The sequence below is a fragment of the Diaphorina citri genome, unplaced genomic scaffold (assembly GCF_000475195.1).
Source record: "Diaphorina citri unplaced genomic scaffold, Diaci psyllid genome assembly version 1.1 scaffold1708, whole genome shotgun sequence".
NCBI lineage: Eukaryota > Metazoa > Arthropoda > Insecta > Hemiptera > Psyllidae > Diaphorina > Diaphorina citri.
Genome location: NW_007379134.1, coordinates 3,983 through 20,417, shown reverse-complemented (window position 1 = coordinate 20,417; position 16,435 = coordinate 3,983). Strand labels below are relative to the sequence as shown.

Sequence of the window (16,435 nt, the reverse complement as noted above, 5' to 3'; positions counted from 1 at the left end):
CGAGAGAGGGTTTTTTTTTTTTTTTTTTTTTTTTTTTTTTTTTTTTTTCAACAAAATACTCAGATATATTTTAAATAAAAATTCATGAACAGATCAAACAGCTCTAACTGCCAAGGTCTTATCGTTCAGAGAACGAACATTATCAAAATTCGCCCCGGGCTGGAATCAACCCCGCGGTCTAGCGCATACAAGGCAGACGCGCTACTAACCAAGGTAACTAGGCTGGCTAGGTAGATGCAATAAAAGGAATAGTAATAGGTATTTCATACATTTTGAAGGCTATCAAATATTGTTTATGTTACCAACAACCAACAAAGTTTTGATGCAATTTGCCTTTAATTCAGTTTTTAATTAAATACTTCAGTTTGATGGTGAGTTTCACCAATGACTTAATGAGAGAGTTAACTAATGGGGGAATTTTTAATCATCCAAAAAGGAGCTTTTAACTATCCAAATAAGAGTTTTTAATGATCCAACAAGGAGTTTTTAATGATCTAACAAGGAGTTTTTAATGATCCAACAAGGAGTTTTTAATGATCTAACAAGGAGTTTTTAGTGATCCAAAAAGAGGAGTTTTTAAAAACTCCTGTTTGTATCATTAAAAACTCCTTTTTTGGATTATTAAAAGCTCCTTTTTGGACGATTGAAATTGGTTAGTCATTGGTGAAATCCACCATCAATGTAATATTTTCATTTTTTATCAGGTGGTACTACCTCGGTTCTTAGCCTCGGTAGAGTTCCTCTCGGATGTGGCAGCTATGGAGACCGTGCCGTCAGAGAGTGCTGAGCCTACGCCATCCACTAGTGGAGCGGCCGGGGGACTCGCGGTGGAAAATAAGGGCCTCCTGTCCACCTCGATACTGGATATGGTGAATCTGTTTTCCCAGGCGACCTATACGATAGGGCTGGACCTTAACCCGCACCAGGGTAAGTTTGAATGGTTCAGGGTTGAATGATAGTGATTGCCTCTGGCAGTAATTTCGCCCCTTTGTTTGTAATTATTGTATTTGTACATTATACTTAGGACATGAAAACCTGGAAGGGGTGTTTTATTTGTACATTATTATAACCAATAAAGAGTCTCATTATGAATTTTATAGAATAGAATATACCCTGCTTATACTGCCAGAATGAGACTGAAAAGTCCCTTTACTCCCGCAGTCTAATTAAGATCTTATGTATTTGGTACAGAATAAGTGTAAATTTTATAAACAAATACCTTCCTTAAATTTTAAGATTTATAGGTATCTTTTGGGTCTCATAAGTGGTAGACTTTATATTAGTTACATTAGCACAATGACATTATTATATTATGGAACTTGGGATTTAACTAGCCGTTTCCCAGTACGGTGAAAGGTTTTTTTAAAGAATCGAACCCGGAACCCTGGACTGCAACCCGTGGCTTAAGCGCGACTCCTTTCTACATAAGGATTTCTCTTCCTTACAGGTGATCCTAGAGTACCTCTAATGACATGGAAGTCTTGCGCCTACACCATCCGCTCCCTCGAGTGGCAACTACGCGACCAAGACAAACCTCTCCTAGGCGAATTCTCCTCCCGCCAGCAAGACTGTCTGTCCGGTCTAGTTCGCGTGGCTGCCGTCCTTAGCGCTATCTCCGTGAAGGAACAAGTCGTCAATTCGCACGCCATCAAACTGCTGTCCCTCATCTTGGACAGTGGGACTGAAGACACCTGTCTGATAGACTGGGACTGTCTGAGTGTGCTCGTCCCATTGACTATCACTTTGCCTAGTATATTCTACTCCGAGGATTGCACGCCCATCCCGTTAGGCACACAGCTGGAGTTGCAATCCCTGACGCTTATCCTGATTGCTAACCTGGCTCAGATTATACTTACTGTAAAGTATGGTTGACTATCACCTTGCCTAGTATATTCTACTCCGAGGATTGCACGCCTATCCCGTTAGGCACACAGCTGGAGTTGCAATCCCTGACGCTTATCCTGATTGCTAACCTGGCTCAGATTATACTTACTGTAAAGTATGACGAGGAGGATTGCATGGAAGAGACTACAGAACCTACAGACACAGATGGTGAAAGCGAAGACACGGCCTGTTTGAAACAAATCGTGAAAATCCTTCTAGACCGGGACATCACCAACACGTCCTCCTATTGGAAATGGCTGCAAACGCAATGCTCTCCGTTTCTGAGATGCTGTGTGATATTCTACCACTTCCTCACGGACGTACCGGCACCAGGGAGCTTGGAGACGGTGGGTGGGGATACGTATGCGAATATGTGCTCGTATTTGGGCCTGCCCACGAGTTGTGCGGGGCTGCTGGATAAACCCGGTGTTATCAAGTTGATGAAGAAGTGGAAGTCCAATGAGAAGCTCAAGGTTAAGGTGAGTGCCCCCAGTGATGTTACTGGAAGTTTTCTTTAAAGGCCCAATCGATTTTGAAAAAGAAAAATCGATTTTTACCAAATTTTATCAAAAACGGACAGCGTTCGAGTCCTTATTGCAGACAGAGAGGGACAAATCAATTGCTAAGTAGTAGAGTTACAACTAGGAACTTTTTTGTTCGTTCAAAAACTAACATTAAAAAATAAAGAAAAAAATCTTCATGTGCCCTCTCTAGGGCGGAGGTTGGCAATCACCAGTGTCAGGCGAACTTTATTGCTTTTCTGAAGAGTTCTTGCCATGAACAGTCGAGTCGTGCAGGTTATGTAACCAGGATATTCTTTAAAACCTCGGTGGTGTAGTGGTCAAGGCGCTCGCCTGGTAAACAGGAGGGCGTGGGTTCAATCCCAGCCGAGGTATGGAATACCTACCTCGGTGGTTAAATAAGCACTGTTATTATTATTACCAATTTTCTTTCGCAGGTTCCTCAAGACAGGAAACCTCTGGAGATCAACAGACTCATCAACCTACCTGACGACTATAGTGAACTCATCAATACCGTCTCCCTATTCACCTGTCCAAACAGTGACCGGGAAGATTCCAGGAACCCCGCCCTGTGTTTAATATGCGGGGATATGCTATGCTCGCAGAGCTACTGCTGTCAAACGGAGCTGCAATAGTAGTTTGAAACTGGGGTGAAAAGACTCTTTAGTCTTATTCGAGCAGTATAAATAAGCGCTTATTATTATGAAATAATTCAGCTCATTTTAATATCCAGTAGTCAACAGACTGTGAAACTAGGTGTTAGGATAGTTTTGTCTTTCAAGGAAGTCATTTTATTTTACCCTCACCCAATGTGATCAAAGAGAAAAGAAGATGCGCCATTAAAAGTTTGAAAAACTAAACCAAATTTGGTTTAAAAATTGAACCAAATTTGATTCAAAGTGGCTTTCAACTTATTCAAAGACGACTTTTGTACTTATGTGAGTAAATTTTGGATCTTTTGGGATGAAATATCTAAAGCTTGTTTTAATTAAGGTCATCATTTGCTGGTCTTCAATTATCTCGGGTTGATTTGGGTCACTTTTGATTAGGGTAAAGTAAAAATGCACCCAAAATACCATAAATTCATACGTATATTTAGTGAGGAATTGAACCTCCAGTTTTGTTGGACATGTCTTCAAGAAGCCATGTAGGATTTTCAGTTCTGTCGGACTTTCAAGTCCTCCATCAAATAGGGTTTCCATTAAATCTGGTACATACGCTATGACTTTAGTACGGTTAGATCAAACGCTACATACAGTTCAGAAGTTTTGTTGTCTCCTCCCTGTTTATAGTCCCACAGCCAGACGCTAGTCTACTCTCTGTTTAACGTACCCTAGCCAGACCATGTCTTTCCTAGCGCTAGCCAGACCAGACCAACGAGTATGTCTTTCATTGATTGAAGGAGAAAAACCATATGAAGGTTGTATGATGTTTGAATTAAAAACTTTGAAAAACGAAGTAATTTGTTTGGAATAAAAATCTTTCAATAGTAGTACCTACCTGGGTGGGATGCGGATTAGTCAAGAACAGGTGCCGTACCCCCAAAAATATACTGAATTATTTCAGCAATAGTAAACTAGCAAATTATCAAATATCAAATAAAAAAAAAAAAATCAAATCAAATCATGGTATCTTTGTTATAAAGCAGAGAGCTTTCTCACAACTTTGTGGGTATCACAGTATTACAAGTCTTTCATTTACTCAATCATCATATTTATTATCACTCGTCTCTTCGACTTGTAACGCCGCCACTGGATGCTACTCGATTAAAGTAGCTACTCAATTGTCCTCACGAGGCTGAGTGCAACCCGAATTCCAAGCACAGAGCTGAAAAAAACCTAGGCACCGCCGGAAATCGATCCCGGACCTCCTGCGTGCAAGCCTAGTGTGATACCCACTTGGCCACGGAGGTTGCTGTAAACTAGCAAAGTATTTCCAACACAGAAAGTAGGCTAACTTTAACTATTAGGCCGGCTTTATTGAGGAATTTTGTGACTCAATCCTCGCTTAGAAAGGTCTTGGAAAAGAATTTAACCTATTTTAAGTAACTTTATATAGGGTAAGTGTACCATTTATTCGCCCACCTAAAAAACGTACCATTTATTGGCCCACCTGTGGGTCTACGCCACATAAGTCTGAACTGGACGAACTTTTTCAAGATCCAATTTCATCAAAAGAAAGGGCTTAAAGACTGCTATCGAACCAGTGGTATTCCAAAATTGTAGCACTTACCCTATCTAGTTTAGGTACAAGAGAGTGCGAATTAACGAGTTTACAATATTATAAGCTCGTTTTATGCTTGGTTTCACAGTCCAATGATTCGTGGTTGGCTAGAAGAGCTAATTTCTGAGAATAATGTTTTGAAAGATGTCATTCAAATTTGGTTCCTGGTAATTGCTTGGTGACCAGGAGGGTTGTGGGTTCAATACCAGTCTAGGTATGGAATTTTGTCAACGTGTTTTGATTTGTTTGAGAATTTGAAAATAATAGTAGTACCTACCATCCTTCATTTGAATATTTTGAATGGTTTAGATTAGAAGCAAACCCGTCATTTTGAAATTTTGAGGTGTTCACATGTAGCAATCAGCGAAAAAATCATTAACCAACTTCTATCTGATTTAGTTTTCAAAAATACCTAGGTAATCTAGTTATTTTGATTAAACCCTCTTTTGTTTCAAAATCCCAATTCTCAAAGATAACAAAATATGGCAAAATACAAATACATGACAATGTAGGTATAGCAAAATACAAACAAACAAATTTAAAATATGGACTAAAACGAAAACAAGTTTAAGTTAGGTCCTATTCGCTTCTTAACCATTCAAAATATAGTTGTAAATCTAGTATGCATTAGATTTACAATCTATTACGTATATTAGATTTGCAATCTATTATGGATCCACAAATCTAATCCAACACCCTCATATAATCTCCCGCGTTTTATACTTAAGTTGTTTATTCATGTAGTGTTATATTCACAATGTACTTTGTTACAAATTGTTTCTTCAACTTTTTTTTTAATTTGTATCATTTTTCTTTCTCTGGTTAAATTTGTTTCTAAGCTAACGGAATGTTTTTTGAAGAATTTGTTTTGTGAGCTTCAAAAAGAATAGAATATAACTTGTTTATACTACCAGCATAGGACTGGAAAGTCCCTTTACTCTCGCAGTCTAAACAAGGTCTTATAAATTCAATTGGTAATAATTAATAAATCTTATACCTAGAACAAAGGGGCGGTGGGTATGAAAGGTTGTAGTTTAAGCAGGGCTTAAAATCAATCAAAACCTAACGAGTATGTTGTTGTAGCGGCTTTAGCTTTCGCCGAATGGTGTTGGCAGAGTAAAGAAAAGACATCTTTTTGTATCTGCCATACACCGGGGTGAACCTATGCTATGTAGAAACATACTCTTAGTTAAGTACATTATTGTTTATATTCAATTTTTTCATGTGAGCAAAATGGATGGGTGGAAATGACAGGTTGGTCTCTTGAACAGAATTGAATGAGCAAGATGATTTTAACTCCCTGAGATAGATACATAGAATCAAGGACGAGTGTCTGAGTCAAGTAAAAAAGTACAGTCTGTCTATTTTCGTTAAAATAACATTAGGTATGTTGGAAAATGTTGGATGGAAAAATGTGTCTGAGATGGGAATGGAACGCTCGGTTTTTGAGAGAAGATGGTACATTGGACAGTGCTCAATAAATTAGAGTTTATCAAGCAAAAAAAAGTTAATAAAAAAAAAAATACTTATATTGCAAATAAAAAATATAGTTTTAAAACAAAGACACTTTCATTGTTAGATTATGCTTTAACGTAGAAGTTACGTATTTTACTAAATTAACACATTTTAGATTTTACAATGTAAATTTGTCATTTTAGATTTTATAAATAAATTGAAATTTTCATTACAGAATTATTGTGGAGTTTTAATTTTCGTTAAAATTAAGTAATTATCGAAGGTTGATTTTTTTTTCTTTTTTTTTTTTTTAAGCCAGAAAAAAAATTGCGAAAGGTTTTTTCAAGCTTCCAAGACCTGTCTAGCATGAAGGTTCCCGCCCGATTCCCACCCTCGGCACCTAACTTTGGTAGCACAACTTCGAAGTTCAGAAAGAGGTGGAGCTTAAATCAGAATCAAGAAGGGGAATTCTCTTTACGCATGTCTCAGAGCTTTGAGCTAGTAGTATAGGGGAAACTTTCCCCTAGTATTACGACTTGACTTCTCCTATGTGGGGATTTCACTAAAATACAAAAGAAAAACAAAGCTTTCCGTTTTCTAGAAAAGTAAAATACCTATGTATAAGCTTGTTTATTTACAAAAGGAAAAATAAATACTCAAAGTACCTAGTTATTGTTATGACGAGTGACAAAATAAATACATCAAGTCTTTATGCCCGGGTCCACAGTCATCTACTTGGTAACAAACATCAAGCAGATAAAGGTAGAAACACACTACCTTCACGTCACGTGAGGTCATGGGGAATCAGAAACATGTAGTTCAAAGTTTTTCCATAATATTGTAGGTAATCTCGTTTGGGATAGCCATAATTAAATAGAATGGTAGCTATTTACATAGTTACAGGCCTGCACAGTGTCAGTGTACATTGTCCTAATGCAGAATACGGGAACTGGGGAAATAAAATAGAAATTTAATTTCTAGAGATGATACCTATGCTATACCTACGTATACAATGGGAAAACCGTTGCCATAGACAGGGGTGGGGTAGAGAGAGAGAGAGAGAACCGGGCATGTGAAAAAATACATAAAAATTCCATGCCCGTGTTATCTGATGCGGAATTGTAAAAAAAAAAAAAAAAAAAAAAAAAAAAATACTAAGAGAACAATGTGCAACATTCCAGTCACCTATAATTTATTCTCATCGTCCCAGTTCCCTATACATTTTGTGTGTGTTTCTCCTTATTGGTGATTCCCCATAGCTGAGAAGAAGAGGGAGTGGTGCGGGAGAGGAAAAGTCTCCAAGGGAAGAAAGTTTGAAAAAAATATTTCTTCATTATTTGAACGTCCTTCTGCCATCTTGAGTGAATTATTTTTTATTTCTCTCGAATTTTTTTCCTTTTTCTCCGTCCCAATCGAGTTGCCTGTGTGGTCCTGGCAATGTAATTTCTCCATTTCTCAACGGATGGTAAAAGGAGGAGGAGGAGGAGGAGGAGGAGGAGGAGGAGGAGCTAGGGACATATTGAATTGTTCTTCAACTATTGTGGTCTTATTCATGTGGCGAATGAATTTTTTCCGTTATTCTTGTTGTGTTCAATTCCAATATTGATGACGTGATGAAAAACTTATTTTGAGCTCAAATTTAGTTTACCTGATTGAATTTGATATTTGAAGGAACCCCCTGGGATACCTTATTTATTGGTATTTAGGCATGTTTAATTTTACACTAGTGTAAATGATAGAAGAGTTAGGATTTTTTACAAGAAGAACAATTTAAAAATAAATAGAACATGAAGAGGTTGGAAAAAGGAGAAGGAGAAGACGAAAGGTGGTAAATGGAAGGAGGGGAAATAGAGAGGATAAGAAGGGGAGGGAGAGGGAGGGGAAGGTAATCAAAGATGTGTAATAGTGCAACTCCATCATGTAGGTAAGTATGTCCGGTTGGATAATAGTGACACATTCACCAGTTTATAATATGGTCTCCTTTCCAGAATCCCAGCAGCGGCAGATTGTACACAAATAAGCTACTGATCAATAATACTAACATTCCTGACACTAATAATCCTGATAATCGTACCTATTCTTATCTCTGTACCTATTGTGACGGTAGCCACTACTCGGACAGCTGCACGATATTACTTCAATCAATCGTATTCGAGCAAGAGATACGAAGATATTTTTAAAATTGCTCTGAACATAGTTAAGAAAATGGAGATTTATTCAATAATTTATTAAAGAGGAAGTAAATGAGCTTCTACTCAGTTTTCAACAACTTGACGAGTTTCCCATCTTTTTTGATATCAGTTTGAAGAAACATGGTGAATTCCATGTACCAAAATGCATTACTGCCTATAGGTGTTCCTCCATTTTTCATGTCGGAATTCCAAACCCAATAGGAGGTAACTTTCATTTTGTTATTTTTACAGGCGAACATATACGGAGTTACTGAAATACCCGAAGTTTCAAAACCATGTTTTGGCATGTCTTTGGTCTGAAAACCATTCTGAGGTTTGAAAACAACGTAGAATAACCTAACGGGTTCAAAAATAAGTAAATCATAATCTCCATTTTCGGGAAAATATGAAATTCTTGATTTGCACATGTGAGAGTTGTGGTTAGAATTTGATGCAGGTTATTTTCTATTTCATAACGGATCCACCCTCACTATTGACGATCAAGATTGAAAGTTTAGAGAACATCACGCAGACATTTTCACCTTGTGTCACTTCTCCCAACTCCCTCCTGTGTCACACTTATGTCAACGGTGACATACATGCAATCATTTTTCCAGTTTTTTTTCTCATCCTTTCTCTTCTTCATCATAATCTTTTTCCTCCTCTTCTTCTTTTACTCATATTTCTTCTCTCTATTTTTTTACTAGTTTATTTCTCGTTTAATTCAGTGCAGAAAGGCGAGGAGGGGGGCAGGAAATCCTCAAATGGCAATAAAAAAAGGTAAAAAGATCTTTTTTTTTTATTTTTATGGCAGCTAAGAGATCACATCAGGTTGTGAAAGGGCTCCCATTCTCACCTTTTTTTCTCTTCCTCTCTCTTTCTCTCTATCTCTCTCTCTCCATCTCTGTCTCTCTCTGTTTCGAATGCTTGTTTGTGACAGTTCTCAGTATTGATTCCCCTCTCTTTCTCTCCTCTAGGTAGGGAAGGGGGAGGGGGCGCAATCCAATCTCTTTCATAACAAAAACTTTTCATCACCCTCCCTCTGTCCTTTTCCCTCTCTCTCTCTCTCTCTACTCCCTCTCTCTCTCTTTCTCTCAATAAGTTGGGCCTTAGCTTCGGGCTCTCTTTTTCTCCCTTTTTCTTCTCTTCTGGAACAGTGCTTCCCAAACTACTTTGAGACGAGCATCTACTATCTTTATTTGAGTCAGATTTTAGGCGTTGCAATAAGGTGGTTATGCGTGTTTGCATCCTCACTTTTTATAATTTAATTTTTTAATGGGCCTGTTCCTATGTATTTTCAATTAAAATTTAAATTTAGCATTTTTCTTAACTTGTTTTATCCCCGCCTGAAACCCAGGGTTGATTCGTGCAATTACTTACCTTTCCATGCAGTTGTAAAAAAAAATAGCGAGACAACAAAAGTTCGATTTGTAATGGACGCGTCAGCAAAACAAATTCGGTCAAAACCTTCTCTGAATGAACATTTATGTATGTATTGTATTGTTATGCTCAGATTTTAGGTACCTACAGTATTGTTTATATTGTTAATTTAAGATTGTTAAGGAGAGAGGCCCATCTCCAAGAAGTTAGCTAATAGCTTAGGAGATGTATTTTATTATATACCATATCTTGTTAAATAAAGAAGAAAATATTAATCAATCAATCAATCAATCAATCTCTCTCTCTCTCTCTCTCTCTCTCTCTCTCTCTGCGTGAATAAAAATTCTTTAGAATAGCTCAGGATTACATGTCATTATTTCCTCATCATTATGATCATGTAGGTAAGTGATGTACATTTCCTCTTTTTTTTCAGACTTGTAAGTTCTTGTAATCAGTCTATCTGAAACTTGGACCCCCCCAGTGGCGTAGCGTGTATGTATGGCGTGTATGGCGGCCATACAACTCAAAAGTTCACTCTAATGCCCATAAATATTAATGGCATGTTTACCCCAAAGTTGAGAACCACTGCTCTCAAACCATTCATTCTCCTCCAAGCAGATAAATTCTCAAGTTTTTTCTCGACAAACGAAACATACTCTTAGTTAAGTACATTATTGTTTATATTCAATTTTTTGATGTGAGCAAAATGGATGGTTGGAAATGATAGGTTGGTCTCTTGATTAGAATTGAATGAGCAAGATGATTTTAACTCCCTGAGATAGATAGAATCAAGGACGAGTGCAGTGGCGTAGCGTGTATGTATGGCGTGTATGGCGGCCATACAACTCAAAAGTTCACTCTAATGCCCATAAATATTAATGGCATGTCTCGACAAACTTTGAGCGGACGAGATTATTCCAAAGTTCTTCTACTTACCTTCAAGGAGGAGGAGAAGGAGAAAGAGAAGAAGGAGGAGGAGAAGAGGGAGAATAAGAAGGAGGAGAAGAGGGAGAGGAGGATAAGGATATAGAGGACGAGAAGGAAAGAAATTAGACGAGAGAGGAGGTTATAATTATTTTTCTCGTTATTCCAAGTCGATAATTGTCGTTACTAATGGGTTCTGCAGATGTAATGGGGCATGAGCCCTACAAGGCCCTACACTTGAATTTAGACCACGCTACGCCACTGGACGAGTGTCTGAGTCAAGTAAAAAAGTACAAGTCTGTCTATTTTCGTTAAAATAACATTAGGTATGTTGGAAAATGTTGGATGGAAAATGTGTCTGAGATGGGAATCGAACGCTCGGTGTTTGAGAGAAGATGGTACATTGGACAGTGCTCAATAAATTAGAGTTTATCAAGCAAAAAAAAGTTAATAAAAAAAGTGTTGTGTTTGGGGTGGTAAACTCAGATATGGAGGTTGGTGGTTTCGCTCGAAGTTATGGCATAACATTTCGCGAATTTTTCGGGTTTGTCAATGCCTCATGAAATCTACCTCAGAAAGTCAAACCTCCTGCCTGTGTGACAGTCTGGTTTGATAACCCCTAGGCTTGGCAAATGGAAAAAACACCCATTTAACAATCCTGCCGGAGGATGAAGAGATGTGTACGGCAGCTTTTGGAGTCATCGTGGAATTCGAGGCGAAATTGAAGCAAGCGGCGCGGAGAATTGAAGATGAACGGCAGAGGCGGCAAGAGGAGGAGAGGCGGCAAGCGGAGGAAAGGCGGCAAGCGGAGGAGATGCGGCAAGCGGAGGAGAGGCGGCAGGCGGAAGTCAGACAGTTTGATTTGAGACAAAAGGAGATTGATCCATTTGTTGAATGTACTGTGACTGGAGTGCGACCTGAACGGATAGTGAAAATCGGGTTACAGTCGTATACATGGCCCAATGTATATGAACATGAAATACAGAAATGCTTCTAAGTAAACAGGAGGAATAAAGTACAAAATACTCAAGTAAGTACTTGGGAGAAGTAAAGTACAAAATGCTTCTAAGTAAACAGGAGGAATAAAGTACAAAATACTCAAGTAAGTACTTGGGAGAAGTAAAGTACAAAATGCTTAAGTACTTAAACGCGAGAAATGAAACAGAGGTAAGTACCTACATATTATGTTCATAATACGAAGCGAGTAGCATCCACGGTTGAATGGACATCACATTAGGCTTACCACTCTAGAAGTTCCCGGGTTCGATTCCCGGTGGGAGTTGACATTTTTTAGACACTGTCGTTAGGTACCTACAAAGTAAAGTCTTCTTCTTCTTCTTCTTCTTCTTCTTCTTCTTCTTCTTCTTGGCCTTTTCCTACTTAAATAGGGTCGGCATTCATCTACAAAGTAAAGTACCCATAAAAAAAGGAATAGAAAGTAAGTAAGGAGTCTCAGGAATATAAAACAACAACACACCAACAACAAAACAAAACAACAACAACAACAACAGCAACGACGACAACAACACCACCAAGAGTAAGTAAGGAGGATCAGGAATATAAAGTAAATAAGGAGTCTCAGGAATAGAAAGTAAGTAAAGCGTATCAAAGTAAGGAGTCTCAGGAATAGGAAGTAAGTAAGGAGGATCAGGAATAGAAAGTAAGGAGGATCAGGAATAGAAAGTAAGGAGTATGAGGAATAGAAAGTAAGTAAGGCGTATCAAAGTAAGGAGTATCAGGAATAAAAAGTAAGTAAGGCATAACAAAGTAAGGAGTCTCAGAAATAAAAAGAAAGTAAGGAGTCTCAGGAATAGAAAGTAAGTACGCTGGTTTGGTTACCCCGGACGAGTAGAAAGTTGGGCATATCCCTCGTTAGAGCTTCTAGCCAGGACATATAGATTGGAGCGGATACGATGTTCTTCCTTGGCATGGGGAGTGTCATTACTATGAGGTCGGAATCTAGGGAGTTCTCCAGGAGGAGTTCACGCAGACGGAGTTGCCGATTGGTTTTGTCCTTGAGGACGGCCAGCTCACTCTCCGAGATTCGAACTGGAAATGGAAGAGAAAGAGAATTAGTTTACTGTCCATAATCGATTAAGAAAAGCTGGGTCCGTCCCTCCGGGAATTTTTTAGCCCGTAGTTTATTCGATCGTGATTAGAGAAAATCAATACCTATGTACCTAGTACCTACCTAATTTGACCAACCTCAGTGGTGCAGTTGTTAACGCGTTGGACTTTGGATCTGGAGGTTGGTGGTTCAAGTCCAAGTCATGTCATGAAATTTATCTAGGTGAAATAATCAGGGAACGATGTTTGTGACAAGCATTTAAATATGCTTAACACAATTAGAATTCCTTTATTATATAACTCTTTATTAGAACTTTACAATATTTACAAAGAGGTACAAGAAACAAAATAACAAACTGATAAATTAACAAAAGAAAAAGAAAATTGAATAAAGAAAGAAAGAAAAATAAAAAAAATATTGAAAAATTCTAACTCAGGTATCTTCTAGATATCTTTTTAATTAAATTTCAAATTGAATAAATTTAACCGAGCCCTAATTCTTTCTGGTTTCTTTCTAATAGGGAAGACCAAATAAACAAAGAATTGCCTACTTCTTTTATACACAAATGCCTCGGTAGCGTAGTGGTCAAGACGCTCGCCTGGTAAACAGGAGGGCGTGGGTTCGATCCCAGCCGAGGCATGGAATTTTATTTTCATTTATTTGAGAATTTGATTACATAATAATGGAGCTCCAAGGGTTAGGTGGTAGAGAACACCTCCGGCGTTAGCCTACTGGTGACTTTCCAGTAAATAATCTCTTTTTTTAATGCCACTGTCTACACACTACTCAAAAATCACTTTTCAAGTAGAGCAATACTTGACAGTTTTTTTGGCATTATGTTCTTGAGCAAGAGATCAGAAGAAGTCTGGTTTCTCGCTCGTATTGTTGTAAGTGCTCATTTCATCATCTATCCTAAAAAGTTTATTCTCTTTCAACTTACCACGCACCTGCTTCCGTGTGTATATTGTTCATGATGTTTTTCAGAAGTCCAATATTGTCGTAGGACACCACAGCACCATTCCGATCACAGGGCGTAGCTCGGTTCACATACTTTGCGCTTCGTTTTGAACTTTTCGGACAGTCTATATTTCGCGTCACCGAATGTCCTAAGGCTCCTTGGGGTAGCCAGGATCTGGTCATTTCAGTCACTAGGCTGCTTTTGGTGCTCGTTCCACTTCCCAGTCCATGGGGTAGACAGCTTGCTCTGATCAGGTCGTTTGTTGGGTCTAGACTGCTGGTTTGACTACTCCCTGTTTCATCCATGTAGTCTACGCGATGGTTACCTTTCAATCAAAAGAGGAAAATAATAACAATTTGCTTTTTTGTTTTATAAGATTAATTTATTTTTACCAAAACAAAAGACCAAACCAAAGCACCATCAAACCAAACCAAAACCATTTGGTTTACCAAACCAACACAAAACATTAGAACAAAAGATTGAGTTTTTATATTCCTCTTGATTTTAAGTTTGTTTTACCAAGTGCTGTGTGTATCCTTAAAAGTTACCTAACTTTTTAATATTGGTTACCTTTCATTGCGTTCAGCATACGTTTGACTTGATTTTCATATGCAAGTTTCTCACAGGGACCTAATGGTTTGCCCTTGCGACGAGGTTCTGAAAAATTACCAGGTCCGCTGTTGTGTTCTCTAGGTTGAACTATCGTGAGGTATTTTGGTTGACCATTAGTCATTCTGCTCTGACCATTGGGCAATGGTTGATAATTGGGCATATGCCTGAGTTGATCATTCATTGGTTGGTCTGTAAAACGAACTGTCTTTGTGTTTCTCGGGGGAAAGGTTAATTTAGGAAAAATAAATACCTAAAAAATGAAATTCATAAAAAATAAATCAGAAAAAAATCGAAGAGAAAAGGAAGACAGGATAGGAGAAAGCCGGCCGTTCCGAGAACGAACATTATCTATTCAGGATAACATCGGCCCCGGGCGGGAATCGAACCCGCGGCCTAGCGCTTACAAGCCAGATGCAGACACGCTACCATCCAAGCTAACTAGGCTGGCAAGGAGGCTCTTACTAATGTTACAAAATCGACAAAAGTTGTGAAAAAGCTCTGCTTTACCACGAATATCTATTGGCTTGATTTGATCAATCGATTGATTGATTTTGATCCTGACTGATTGATTGTTTTATAGGTATCTTTTTTCCCCCCTTTATGTGACCTCTTACTCTTTGAGTGAAAAAGCAATGTGCTACTCACCTCCATCATCATAGAGCCACCACACATCTATGGTACTCTTCTTGTGCTTCCTCTGAAACTGAGTGATATCATTGAATATCTCCTTGGGCAACTCTGAACCATCCTTGGCTCTGAAAATGGGAAAACGAACATTATATCCTCGTCGTACCCAAGGTCCACAATTGTGGATAATAATAATCATGTTCAATGGAATACCCAAGTTTTTGTTAATGTGTAATTTTGGTAGGTACCTGCTAACCTACAGATATTTGGTAAAACATTTTTTTTTTTTTTTTTTTTTTTTTTTAAAGAGAAGTAGGTAATTGTAACTGTAACGGCCAAGGTAGGTATTATCATCTTGAAAGCAAAGAGAGAAAAAAGACAGGGTAGGAGCATGCGGATAAATCAACAACAGGTGCCGCACCCCAAGGCACGCTAGACCAAAATCTAGCAACATTAAATTGCAAAATTTATTATTTTGCTACAGCAGCAGGGTAGGAGCAAGCTAGTAGCCGTTCCGAGAACAAACCTAAAATCTGTTTAGAAAAAATCCGCCCTGGGAATCGAACCCGCGGCCTAGCGCTTACAAGGCAGACCCGCCATCCTCCAAGCTAACTAGGCTGGATAAAGGGTTTAACGAACTCTGTTTTTCTCTTAGATTGTGGTCAAAGGTCATTATTCTGTTTAGGAAAAAAAATCCGCCCCGGGCGGGCATTGAACCCGCAGCCTAGCGCTTTAAAGGCAGACGCGTTAGCCTCCAAGCAAAAAAAAAAAAATAGAAAGTAATACCTAAAATAATAATAATAATAATAAAAACTTAAATTTGGTTTTACTCTTAGATTGTGGTCAAAGGTCATTGAGAGTCCATGATAACTTACTTGTACAAGTCTTGTTTGGACTTTTTGCTGACTATTGGAGGAGGAAATGGTACTGGATGTATTTTACTGTGATTTTTATTATCTCCACCTCCTCCTCCTCCTCCTCCTCCTCCTATGTGAGAATTGTGTGAGTTTAGATGAGGAGCAGTGTGGATGGAGGTTACTGAGTCACTGCTGCTACTACCTGTGGAATAAGAGTGCAAAATATTGTGGACAAATATATTGGGAGAAGATTGCAAAAAGGTACCTAATACATAGGTATTTGGACATTTGGATTTGATGACTTAGACTCAGAGGACAAATGATATTTTTATTATTAATATTTATTATAGTGTGCCAACATAGAATGGAGCAGTTGCAAATGGGTAAAAATTATAAATAAATGGTCGATTCCTATGTAAAAAGTTGGGAAAAATCCAAATCTGAGGTCAAAACTCCGAAAAAACAACTGTAAAAGTTCGAAAATTCAATTTTTATAATGAAAAAGTTCAAAGATTTGTGACGTCAGACTTAACGCAGTTGCTATTTTTGTCCGCTAGGTAGCGCCACTATGCAAGCACGCTAGCGGAGGAGCAGAAAGAAATGCGCAGAAACGTATGCGCACAAACACATTAATGCGTTGCCTGCAAGGGTGCAAGGGAGCTTTGCTCGGGACATTTGATGTGACGTCATCGCCTACGGGAGCGTATGCCGTGACGTCAAAGTTTACGATTTACCGGTTTTCCAAGTAAACAGGA

The 16,435-nt window shown here is 38.4% G+C and overlaps 2 protein-coding genes and 1 long non-coding RNA gene across 3 annotated transcripts in view; 1 reads left to right on the top strand and 2 right to left on the bottom strand.

The window, feature by feature from the left end:
• LOC103516950 (E3 ubiquitin-protein ligase UBR2-like) overlaps positions 1 to 3,040 on the top strand; it is a 10,182-nt gene extending 7,142 nt beyond the window's left edge. Inside the window, exons 5-8 of the mRNA XM_008481943.3 lie at positions 705 to 927; positions 1,448 to 1,867; positions 2,005 to 2,363; positions 2,843 to 3,040. Of these exons, the coding sequence (XP_008480165.1) occupies positions 705 to 927; positions 1,448 to 1,867; positions 2,005 to 2,363; positions 2,843 to 3,040 (1,200 nt within the window). The remainder of the gene's footprint in view (positions 1 to 704; positions 928 to 1,447; positions 1,868 to 2,004; positions 2,364 to 2,842) is intronic.
• Positions 3,041 to 13,535: 10,495 nt separating this feature from the next.
• LOC103516949 lies at positions 13,536 to 14,402 on the bottom strand. Its single transcript, XM_008481942.2, has 2 exons — positions 14,155 to 14,402; positions 13,536 to 13,909 (listed from the first exon to the last, which is right to left on the bottom strand). The coding sequence occupies exons 1-2, from the start codon at positions 14,375 to 14,377 to the stop codon at positions 13,563 to 13,565; spliced, it is 570 nt and encodes a 189-aa protein (XP_008480164.1). The 5' UTR covers positions 14,378 to 14,402; the 3' UTR covers positions 13,536 to 13,562.
• A 471-nt stretch (positions 14,403 to 14,873) lies between these two features.
• LOC113470636 lies at positions 14,874 to 15,884 on the bottom strand. Its single transcript, XR_003393614.1, has 2 exons — positions 15,699 to 15,884; positions 14,874 to 14,951 (listed from the first exon to the last, which is right to left on the bottom strand). It is a non-coding gene; the product is annotated as an uncharacterized LOC113470636 (long non-coding RNA).
• Positions 15,885 to 16,435: the final 551 nt, after the last annotated feature.

Bases quoted from the DNA above. Each gene is read 5' to 3' on its own strand.
- LOC103516949 (XM_008481942.2), bottom strand. From the start codon at position 14,377: ATGAATGATCAACTCAGGCATATGCCCAATTATCAACCATTGCCCAAT. The intron at 13,910-14,154 runs GTAACCAATATT...TTTGATTGAAAG, and splicing joins TATGCTGAACGCAATGAAAG to GTAACCATCGCGTAGACTAC.